This window comes from Punica granatum, chromosome 7 (genome assembly GCF_007655135.1).
Source record: "Punica granatum isolate Tunisia-2019 chromosome 7, ASM765513v2, whole genome shotgun sequence".
NCBI classification, from domain to species: Eukaryota; Viridiplantae; Streptophyta; class Magnoliopsida; order Myrtales; family Lythraceae; genus Punica; species Punica granatum.
In genome coordinates this window covers 18,893,396-18,904,541 of record NC_045133.1, presented here as the reverse complement: position 1 = coordinate 18,904,541, position 11,146 = coordinate 18,893,396, and the positions used below count along the sequence as shown (strand labels likewise).

Sequence of the window (11,146 nt, the reverse complement as noted above, 5' to 3'; positions counted from 1 at the left end):
TATGTGATTGAATAAGTCCTCCTCTCTCTGTTGCGGGTCGAGGACTCCTTCTCCTTGTCCTTCTTTAAACTCTTATTCTCTATTTTTTATAGAGAAATCTCTGATCAACGATAGAACAAGATCCATTTTGCATCATATCTAAGGGATTCCTTGGTTTGGGCCGTAGAAGCGATGTTACTCGATCATTATCAAACTAAATCAATAATGTGTACTAACCTCAAATCTATTACATATATATAAATGTGAAGACTTTTCATTATTCGTATTTTACCTTCTACGTATGTAGGCCCCGCTTATAATCATTAGTTCCACCCGTTCAATGTATGTCAACAATGTTTCATTTTATACTTCTTAATTATAACAAAACATAACCCTTCAAGTAAATTTTCTTTTTATCATATATGATTATTTTTTTGGTGTGTACTTTGGTATTCAAAAGCCCAACGAGCCCCGACTAATCCAATTCGAACCGGGTTGGCCCATTGATGGGTAAAATTCTCTCAAGAAAATCAAGCCAAGACTCGAATTCAAGACCTTGATTAAGGGGAACAAACGTCGAATAGTTTGACTCAACTCTTGCTAGCATTACACGTGACTATTTAATTGAATGGTACCTTTTCATATTTAAGTGAGATTTTTTTTTCATGTGATTCGCTTTATTTTGAGTCTTTTCGAAAAAAAAAAAAGTGTGTTGAAAAAGTTCCTAATTATAATAAAACATGACCCTTCAGTTAAATGATTTTTTTAAGTGACAATATTTTTGTATGATTCACTTTATTTTGATTCTTTTTGAAAAAAAAAGTGTTTCTAAAAAGTTCCTAATTATAATAAAACATGACCCTTCAATTAAATGATGTCTTATTATCAAATATGATTATGTAGTTAAATGATACCTTTTTAATATCAAGTAACAGGTCTTTTTTATTATTTATTTTATTTACATTCTTCTCGGAAAAAAAAATTATAAAAAAAATTATATTTATAAAAAAGTTATAACTTTTAGCTCATAAATTTTTTATTAATAATCAAATTTCCTTTGACCTACCAAATCTCTATTCGGTTATTGTTATTATTATTATTATTATATGAAGCTAATTTTTGTGTTTTGGCACGTAGAGATGTTAGTAGTCACTTTTCGTTCCTAAAAAAGGATGCTAGAAAACAAACATTGCATATACCTCTTCACTTGCCGGAAGACAGACCCTTTTAATTATCCCAGGCAAAATTTTCTTTAAATGTTCCCTAACAGTAATTTTGTGGCAGGTTCAGTCTGAACCAGAGGTATCGTGTGCCCTTCCTTCTTCCTCTCCACTATGCCTTTTCTCCCTCTCTGCGTGATGGTTCTTCTTTTGCAGTCGCACTCATTCTATCTTACCAGTCAATACTCTTTCTTCTTCCATCTCGTGCTTACTGAGTCGCACTAAAGATCCAAATAATCATTCAACGGACGCTTTCTCTCTGGTTAACTGATCTACGCTAAATCAAACACTGCCGATTTCCATCGGTATTTCAGAAGCAAAATATTTTGCACACTACTAACAATTAAGGGCACTTTTGGTTCGCCGGATTAAGTGGGGCACGGATTAACTATTCCGTACGGAATAGTTATTCGGTCGTTTGGTTCAACGGAATGCGGAATAGCTATTCCGACTCGGGGTCCATATCCGGTTTACATGCGGAATACGGGTGCCGCCCATCACGGTCCGGATTAGCTTATCCGGATGGTGAAATGGAGGCGAATGGACAAAAATACCCTCATCTTCTTTCGATAATTACAATGTATGCCATCCCATAAAAGCCTCACTTCTCCAGCGATCGGACATTTCCTCTCCGAAGAAAATTGGAAACCCTAGCAGAGCTCCAGCCGTGCTCGCGATTGGAACCTCCCCTGAGAGCTCTTCAACACCTTAGCCCAGGTCTCTCTCTCTCTCTCTCTCTCTCTCTCTCTCTCTCTCTATACACAATCTCTGTATGTTTGCTTTTGGGTATGCTTCTTCGTGTACGTATAGGACGAAGTTTTGATTCTGTGCGTGAAGTTTTAAGCTTTTTGACGTTTGCTGAAATGGGCTGCTGTTGATTGTGTGCGTCAGTTTGATTGAGAGACTTCAGTGTGTTTCGGCTTCCGTTTGTGTCGGTTTGATTGGCTCTGTCGATTTGCTACTGCTGATCTTGTCACTCTGTCTGTTGAATCCGATCTGTCGGATTTTGTTTGAATCATGAAAATGCGTAGCAAGCGCTAACCGTAGCTGAAGCTTCCATACGATGACGTTCATTAGGCGGTTGAGTTCGTGACCTGTTCAAATTTTTTTTGGGGTCTTTTTCTGTTGAAAAAAAAAACTGCTAGTCAGCTTTTAGTTCAGATTAGATAAACTAGAAATTGATTGATTTATTAAAAAACTTAACTCCCAGAATTGGGCTTGCCTTGAATATATAAATCCTCTGCCCTTTACATGTCGAATAATAAGAATAACCATCAGAGTTGTCAAAGTGATAATTTTTATGCCATCCTTGCTGGGTTTATACCAACTCTGTTGTAATCGTCGTGAGCCTCTTTTTGTCTTGCTCGGGTCTTCTTTGGGGACTGTCTTATAGTGTTGGACTTTACTGATATATGAACCGAAAAATTGGGAAAACGTTGCGGTTTGGCTGCTCTGTGCTGCTGATGTCTTCTGGATGCCTGCTTTTAGAGGATGAGACATCCTTTTCATGATCGTGGGCATTTAGTCTGCTCTCTTAATACAGAACATCCGGGCTGTCCAGCTAAAGCTTTCTCTTTCTTGGAATTCTGAGTCTGGAGTATCCTCGTATAAGTGTTCCATGCCATCTGCATTTTGGGTTTTCTTAGGCAATTCTGTGCAACTTATTTTGTATGGGAAAATAATAAGAGTAGATATAAACCGAAACCTTACCAGGATTGTTCGCAAAGAATCTGATGGCGAGCCAACTGTTTCTTGGGAATCCAAACGTGTTCACTTTTGGGAGGATCAATCGGATTATATGATATTGGATCCGTTTCATTGTTGAAATTCCCATAACCAATTCCAGCTACATAGAAGCTATGCCCGTGCAGATGCATCGGGTGATTCACAGAGCCAGAAGCTGCAAAAAAATTTTTCCCTCTAGGAGCAGAGTTATCGCTATATGCAGAATCGAGATTCCCTTCTGCGGTTCTATTCTCTTTCATTCGGGTGTCCTAATCATCAGCCTCAATCTGTGCTGGGACAGGTTTTGAATCAGATAGTGTGCGAACTGCCGGCTGAACATCCTCTTGCTGAGAGCAGGCCACTGCACAAACTTCTCGGCCATACCCTCTTCAGGTAATGATCATAAGGCCTTTGTACTCCTGCATATTCTTGACTTACTTGCGATGGAAATCCCGCTTTTGCTGACATTGTTGTTTCAGTACTAGTAAGTAGCTAATATCAAGTCATGAGATGTTATAACGATTTATGATGACTGCTTTATTTCATGGAATGAAAAAGGCGAAAATTTTGTATTCCACAATTTCATATGTAGTCTGCCATTCGACTTCCTTTCTTCAGGTCGCGCCACTACTGGTCGAGAAAGTCCTCCTGGGCGGCGGTTTGAATGAGAAACGAAGTTGCAAGAGATGTCCACGCCTCCTGAGAAGTCTTGGCAGCAAGAAGAGTCACGCCAATTTCCTCTGTAACTGAGTTTTGATTATTATGTTCGTTCGTCGGCTTTCAAGAGTTGCAACCCAGATTGCTCGTGAGCTTTCAAGAGGTATTTCTTCGTTCTCTTTCTCCTGTTCCGCGTCCAGACAAATTATATTGAATGACATAAAGCTGTTAGTGCTATGTTCGTTTCAAATTCAGAGCTCTGAAACTTCTCCAAATTCTATATTTTTACATATTTATGCTAGTTTATCTTTGGCTCCCTTTCTTCCACATCTGCAGGCAAATGTACATCAATAGTCAGAAGAGGCTATTTACAAAGACCGTCCACCCAATTTGTGCAAAGTCAGGTTAGTTAATGTTTATTCTGCTGGAGAAGTTGTTCTTACAATTCTTCTGCGTGTGATTGTGAAATCTGAGGAACATCCTTATTCTTTTCATGGTTAATTTCGGTAGTGAGTCAGTTATTAGGAATTGATCCATGGAAAAGGAAGTTAGAGCTTGGTTGGTTAATATAGCCCTTCTTACCTGGTTATGATTTGAATTAGAGATGTGCATAAGTATTCATGAGATTGTGCATTTAGTGGTTTCTTGATAATACTGTAATGTTAATCTATTGTTCAGATTTTTTGGGCTTTAAATCATTTATAATCTTGCGAGACACTCGGTAATGCTGGATTTGAAAGTCTTTTTGCTTGGACTGTGCTATCAAAATCTGGGCCTTGGAATTTTAGCTATTAGTATTCTAACTTTTATATATTAGTGAGGAAAATTTCTTGGAGAGGGCCAGTTGCCCAGTTGCATGCTCTTATGGAAAAGTAAAGAAAATTGGAAAAATAAGAGTCCAATGAAAACAAGCAATGTGTCATACCATAAACTATTTTATGGAATGACCTAATAGTTGTAGTTGGATACCTTTCACAGAAGCCAAGGTATGAGCTCATTGGGCTTGTAGAGAGGTAGCTTTTAGATACTCATTCTATTTTAGATGGTCTTGGACTAGGTAGGGAATAAATAGTATTGAATGGATGTGGTGGTCTTGTTTGGTGAAATTGTCATCATCTGAGTTTTGTATGAGAAGCATAATTGTGCTGTTGAATAAGACTTGATTATTCTGAGTTTCATCGTTATTATTTGTTGGAGTTCTAGGTACCTATTGTTCTGCACTGTCTTTTATTAGCTGCCTTTGTTGAGTGTCTGGTCATTGCAAGTTCCATGAGGTTTTTGCTGCTTTTGTTCACTTGGTAGTTTTGATTTTGAACAAAAGCAGTTTTAGGTTCACTTTAAGCTACTTTGAGCATTTTTGTCTTTTTGCTCGTTATATAAGTTTTGTGTAATATTATAGTTCGAAAGCGGCCTGATCTTCTCGTTCAATTTATTATTCCTCTAAAAAGTTCATCTGCAATTTGGAACAGTTTCAACAGGAGGTGGAGACTAAGTTGTACTGTGATAGCATAATACAGAAACATCACCTTTATTCTACCTCGGCTTCTGACAATGCTAATGAGGATAGGGTTGAACAGAAAGAGAAGTGAGCTCTCTCTCTCTCTCTCTCTCTCTCTCTCACACTCACACACACACACACACACACACACACACACACCACTTGGCCAGTTGCAGCCAGATGCAAGGGATGGGCTTGTTAAAATGAAATGGATTGACAAGCCTACCTCAAATTTAAGTTACAATTATTTTGTAACACGGATATTCTTCTGCAGGATATCTGTTACCTTTGTCGACAAGGATGGAGAAGAAAAGCATATTAAGGTCCCTATTGGAATGTCAATGTTAGAAGCTGCTCATGAAAATGATATAGAACTCGAAGGTAAACATCCTGATGCAGCTCATTAATTCTGCACTTCTTGCTTAGCGTAATATTTTTAGTTCAAGTAAATGTCTCCTTCTTGAGATCTTTCTAAAATTGCAAATTTCTCTCCGTAGTAGTTTCTCTCTTGTGAGCAACTCCATCAGTCCTTACGAATTTTCTTAAAATTCAATATTTCTCATAACAGGAGGCATCCTTTTCTTACCCCTATATTTAGAGCCTTATTGGATGATTAATACTTGTGCAAGATTTTTGGGGTTTAATGAATTGTTGAATCCTAATAGTATACCGCTTCTTTGATATCAGGAGCTTGTGAAGGTTCACTTGCCTGTTCAACATGTCACGTGATTGTGATGGTATGTTTTGAGACACTTGAGAGACTTAAAACACCTCAGAAATTTGCTATAGAAAAGTAAGAAATTGAATACTGTGGCAGGACATGCAATACTATAATAAGTTGGAGGACCCAACCGATGAAGAAAATGACATGTTGGATCTGGCTTTTGGGCTGACAGATACGTGAGTTTTCTTTGTGTATTTTGGCATGTTCTTGCTTCAACCTAGATTAAATTCCATCTTTGCACTCTTGGGAAAAATGATAAAATTCATTGGGATTTGGCAGGTCCCGTCTGGGGTGTCAAGTAATTGCTACACCTGAGCTTGATGGAATTCGCCTGGCTATTCCTGCTGCGACCCGAAATTTTGCTGTTGATGGGTATGTACCTAAACCACATTAACACGAGAGGCAAGACAATGTAAAGTGCTTGCTGAGTGTAAAGGATGTTCTCATCCCAGTTTTGTAGTTCTGGTACTTTAATCGACCATAGCACTTAACTATTTGTTCTGAGAGCATTGCTAATGTCGATTTAAGATCCAATTGCGGATATCACTGCAGAAAATAATTTGTTGTTACTGATGATATAGATGTAAAAGAAATATCATTTAATTGATGGGAAAATCATTGGAATAAATCTTTATCTTGGACGTGAACATCCTTCATCTCAGCAATATGATGAGTTTGCTTGATTTTGTTTCTTCCTCTTCACTTTTGGGATGGCTTTACGATGAGTTCCGTATTAATATTATTGATTTTACCTCATCTTTTTTCGTTGAAAGTTATAGTTCCATATACATCACATTGGCATATCATCTCACTGACATTCGTGGAGGGTACATACACATGTCGGCCAAGAGTGTGTTCATCTCTTTCACTGCCTATGCTACGATATGTGAAATTCTACAACATATGTTAGGTTGATGGGGCATTAAACAGGACTCGACAGATTTTTTCTGTAGCTTTATCATGTCGGATTTATCTCTTCATATGCGTGACTCAAGTCCATTAATCTTTCTGTTGTGTATTTGCCTTCCGCTATGGATTCTTTGATCTCACATCTGTTGAGCAGTATGAAAATTTTACGTTGGCTTTATTATTTACGAAGAGCTGCTGCTGGTCGAAATTTTGTTGGGAGAACGCATGCTAGTACTTCATTAGTTAGTCCTGGACAAATTGTTTGCCGCGGGGGAGATGATCACTGAAGAAAAATGTTCGTACACGCCTCTGACAACTAAATTCCAATCCTACTATCACGATGGTGAATAGATATTGGTACAGCCAAAAACTCGACATATTCACTTTTCAGCATCAATTTAAGACGCACCAAGTACAACTCGTGAGCTAAAACTCTATGGAAACTCGAAAGTTTCAGAAATGTTATATCGAATTTTCTTCGTCTAAAATTCAAAAGATAGAAGAATTGATTTAGGATTTGCCCTGGAAATGGAATCAGGTCAAAATCCATAAGAAAAGTGCCGCCTCAAAAATTCTGTATCGATAAGCGTCATCAATTTTGTTTTTAAAATAATTGTTACGTACTTCATCATTTGCTTATATAAGCTTTTGTTAACAAGAGTTGCTTCAACAAGGAGACTCCCAAACCATATTTAACCTTCAAAAATCAACCACCGTGACATCCAATAACTCGATCAATTAGCAATGAAAAAGACAGATTAACATATTCGATGAACAGTAATCGTCGGTTGCTGTCAGAGTTTGGCTCATGAATGATGGTGGAGCGGCTGCAAATAGTATGAGTATCAAATAGATTGGTCTATATTGGTTTCAGGATTTTGAGATGTGTTAGTCAGCCCAGCCGGGCGACTGCACTTGCAAATATCGTGAAGCCGTGACATCAGATGGTAGCATGTGACGTGGATCCACGTCCCTCCTATATCGGCATGTGAGGAGAGTAAATTACTGGTAGACCTTCACACAATGATCAGTCCATCGTAAAGGGCTGGGGAACAAAACGAAATCGCAGCTTTATCTTTACTAGAATTCAAGAAAAGACGAACACCGAGATTGTTAAGCTGAGATGCTCCTTCAGAAAACAAGAGATGTGCAGAAAACTAGCATCTAGATGAATGATCAGATCAAATGTGCTACCATCATAAGTGATAAAAATTGCTGCAAAATGAAGGTGAACACGAGCACAGAATGAATAAAGCCCAGAAACATTTCTTTCCCCACCGCACTTCTGATGCAACCAACAGTACAGCACAGTTACATGCCGAGGTTAAGTCACTCGCACCCCTTAAGCATGGATTCAAATGTTAGGTCAGTTCCTGTATAGAATCACCAACTTCTGGTATCAGTTGCAACCCGATAAGAGTAACTGCCTGTCTCTTCCTCTCTCTCAATTCACCTTCAGGATCTCACAATGGGCAATAGAGGCTAGCTATACCTGGATGATCTTGCAGATGATGCTCCAGGTTGCTCCACAAATCATACAGCATTAAGATTCTATCCCAATTCTCGCAACTTACCACTAGACTATCTTACTATTGGATCATACGCTGTATGTTCTTCAATCTTCAGTTCCGGATTGGGAAAAGCCGTGAGAACTGCAGAGAAAATGAAGTAAATCGAGACCATAGTTCTCTCTGCAATCTCCCTCTTAAGTTAAAAAATGAGTTGTAAAAAACTGAAACCTGCTACTTATCGGATATTGTTGCAGATCAGACTAATATCCTAGCAATATATAAAAACAATGAAGCCGTGATCCAAAGCTAATCTTCTACAGGCAAATCTAATCAGTAAACAGAACTTTGTGCATCAACAATCTTCACCAAATTCCAACAAAAGGCAGAAAATAAATGGGAAAAGCAACTTAATCGAAGAGCTCAATCGCAATAACCGGATGTATATATTAAGGCCTGTATCTGTGATCACAAAAGCTTATTCCATGTAACATACTGTTTATAAAACTAACTACAACTAATTAGCAGCTTTATTGATACCCTTTCTGCTAAAGAACATATTATTCTTCTTCTTTTTTTTTCCTACTTCTTGATCTTTCTTACTCGTCTCGGCCCTGGAACCACCAACCTACCAACAGAGCACCCACACCTCGCCTTGAAAAGAAGAACGGCCCTTCCGTTAGGTGGGGCCATCTTCTTTAGCTCGGCCTCCAATTCCCGGTGGTGGTCTCGGGGCAACTCAAACAGGCCCTTCCTTGACCATTCCTTGGTCGAGCTCGAATTCTTCAAACAATCCTCGGTCTCCAGCTGAATATCGAACTCCGCAGCCTTCCTAAGACCCCTGCACCTAGGATTACTGCACTTTCGGCCCGTGAAACACATCACAAGCCCCCAAGTGGCCAATGCAGAGCAAGAAACACCTATCCCGACGCACCCGTAAATCAATGGCTCCTCGCAGAATTCCTCCTTGACCACGTAAGCCACAGTCCCAACAGCCCCCATCAGCCAGACAAGTATAAACTTGGCATACGGGTACAGCAAGAACCCGCACGCGCCGACCACGGCTATCAAGATCACAACATCGATCGCAGCCCATCGGGACCCGTGGCAGGGCATAGTTCTGGGGCAGCTCGAGGCCGGGGCGCCCTTTCTGGTCCGGGATTTATCGGTCGAGCTCGCGGAGCTCCCCATGAGAGTGAATTGGTCGACGGGATTCTTGCAAACAGAGATTGAGTTGTGCAAATAGACCATTTCAAGAACAACCCAACGGAAGTCGAAACCTAGTCTCCGATACCAAACTCCCCAGCGGAATCAGATCAATTCCCACCAAGAAAGATCCCCAATCGAACACTCCCACATCGCCAATCGGCGAGAATTTCAAGTCCCGGGTGCTCCCAGCGATCAGAATCTTAATCTAATCGCATGGAAGAACCCCGGAATTGGATTCCTCCTTCGTGACAGAGAGCGCCGACCGGGAATCAGATCAAGACCCGGCAACAAACGATCGGAATTAAGCCGGCCCACGTCGGCTGCGAGCTAAAGTCACAAGCTTTCTAGCTGTCGGAGTGATGAGAAATCCAAACGCGGAGTCGGCCAAATCCAGAATTGAGACCCGGAGGATTGGGAGAAGGTGTTAGATATGGAGAGAGGCGGTGGGCTGGTGATGGAGTGGGAATTGGGTAAAGGGCGCCGGCTTGAATGGTTCTATGGAATGGAGTGAAATGGACAAACGAAGAAATGTCAAAAATAAAAAAAAAAATCAATTTGGAAATTATTACGAATTGAGCGTGAGAGAAGGGGAGGACGAGTGTGATCTCTCTTTCTCCATCGGGTTGTTTATTCAGCACGTATTAATTGTTGCCCGATTTATATAGAAGGAGAAAGGTCATGCACGCAAATGCAATCGGTCTTCGATTCAATCCATTGGCCAATAATGTATGACAATGAAAAATGAATAAACGGAAAAATTCTCCGATCATTCTGTTTCGAAACGTGACAAGAAAAAATACCAACAAATTGTAATAAATACAAAAAACTTAAGTGTTAATCACTCATTTAGTTGCATTTAGTTTTTCCTCATTACATCGTTATGTGTCAAAATTAGTATAAAAAAACATAAATAATTGAGTCACATAAATATGGATGTAACATGAAAATTAATTGGTGATCGGTACATCTGACCAAGGAGAGGAGGGGGTGAGATGGCTCGTCAATTTTTTTTTGGTTCTTTTCGATGTGTCCACATATAAACCATATATAAACTTACGTGCCATGTGGTAGTAATTTGTACAAGGCAAGGTGTAGGTCCTTTTATAATCAATAAGGCCTTAAGCGCAGAAAAAAGATCGTATTTAGATTAGATTTTTCAGTTCATTCGAATCATCAACCTTAATTGACTAAATTTGTTCTTAAATATAAAATGACGGATTCTTTTTATGATACACAAAAGGTACAATATCGGTATGAGGAAATTGGTAAAGTGATATCGTTCCATTTTATCCAAATCTCTCCATCCAAACGTCGAAGAAGAGGTGCAGACTGAAATATGCTCTTAAAAAAAAAAAGGGCTTATGTGGGCTCAAAAAGAGTAAGAATGGATTTGCGCTATCAATAATCTAATCAATCAATATATATGTGAATGATTTTGTGAGCCACCTTCATGGACTTGGCCATCGTGTATGTAATATATAAATTATATATCATGGATAAGTATTCTGTACTATATATATATATATATTATTTTTTTCTGTTTGAAAGAAGTCATGTGATTCGTCTAGCTTTTTCGATAAACATGATTCTTCTCGCGCGCTTTAAATGATATGTAGGTGGAATTAATTATCTACTAATATTAAATTATTATATTATCATATGCATGCTTCATCTTGAGTTGCATGCATGTAGTAGTTCACCAGCCTAAGTCAAGTAG

At 39.1% G+C, this 11,146-nt stretch overlaps 2 protein-coding genes across 2 annotated transcripts; one reads left to right on the top strand and one right to left on the bottom strand.

The window, feature by feature from the left end:
* The first annotated feature begins 1,797 nt into the window (after positions 1-1,797).
* Positions 1,798-6,452, top strand: LOC116215671 (2Fe-2S ferredoxin-like). Its single transcript, XM_031551477.1, has 9 exons — positions 1,798-1,916; positions 3,226-3,317; positions 3,543-3,744; positions 3,918-3,985; positions 5,051-5,166; positions 5,354-5,460; positions 5,767-5,816; positions 5,897-5,979; positions 6,083-6,452. Exons 3-9 carry the CDS (start codon positions 3,687-3,689, stop codon positions 6,195-6,197), a joined length of 597 nt encoding a protein of 198 aa, XP_031407337.1. The 5' UTR covers positions 1,798-1,916; positions 3,226-3,317; positions 3,543-3,686; the 3' UTR covers positions 6,198-6,452.
* A 2,178-nt stretch (positions 6,453-8,630) lies between these two features.
* Positions 8,631-10,057, bottom strand: LOC116215313 (uncharacterized protein At5g19025-like). Its single transcript, XM_031550969.1, has one exon. The coding sequence runs from the start codon at positions 9,469-9,471 to the stop codon at positions 8,803-8,805; it is 669 nt and encodes a 222-aa protein (XP_031406829.1). The 5' UTR covers positions 9,472-10,057; the 3' UTR covers positions 8,631-8,802.
* Between the last annotated feature and the right edge of the window lie 1,089 nt (positions 10,058-11,146).

Excerpts from the sequence above, each read along its gene's own strand:
- LOC116215313 (XM_031550969.1), bottom strand. The coding sequence starts at position 9,471 with ATGGTCTATTTGCACAACTCAATCTCTGTTTGCAAGAATCCCGTCGAC.
- LOC116215671 (XM_031551477.1), top strand. The coding sequence starts at position 3,687 with ATGTTCGTTCGTCGGCTTTCAAGAGTTGCAACCCAGATTGCTCGTGAG. Across the intron at positions 5,167-5,353 it reads AGGGTTGAACAGAAAGAGAA|GATATCTGTTACCTTTGTCG; the intron begins GTGAGCTCTCTC and ends ATTCTTCTGCAG. Across the intron at positions 5,980-6,082 it reads GCTTTTGGGCTGACAGATAC|GTCCCGTCTGGGGTGTCAAG; the intron begins GTGAGTTTTCTT and ends GGGATTTGGCAG.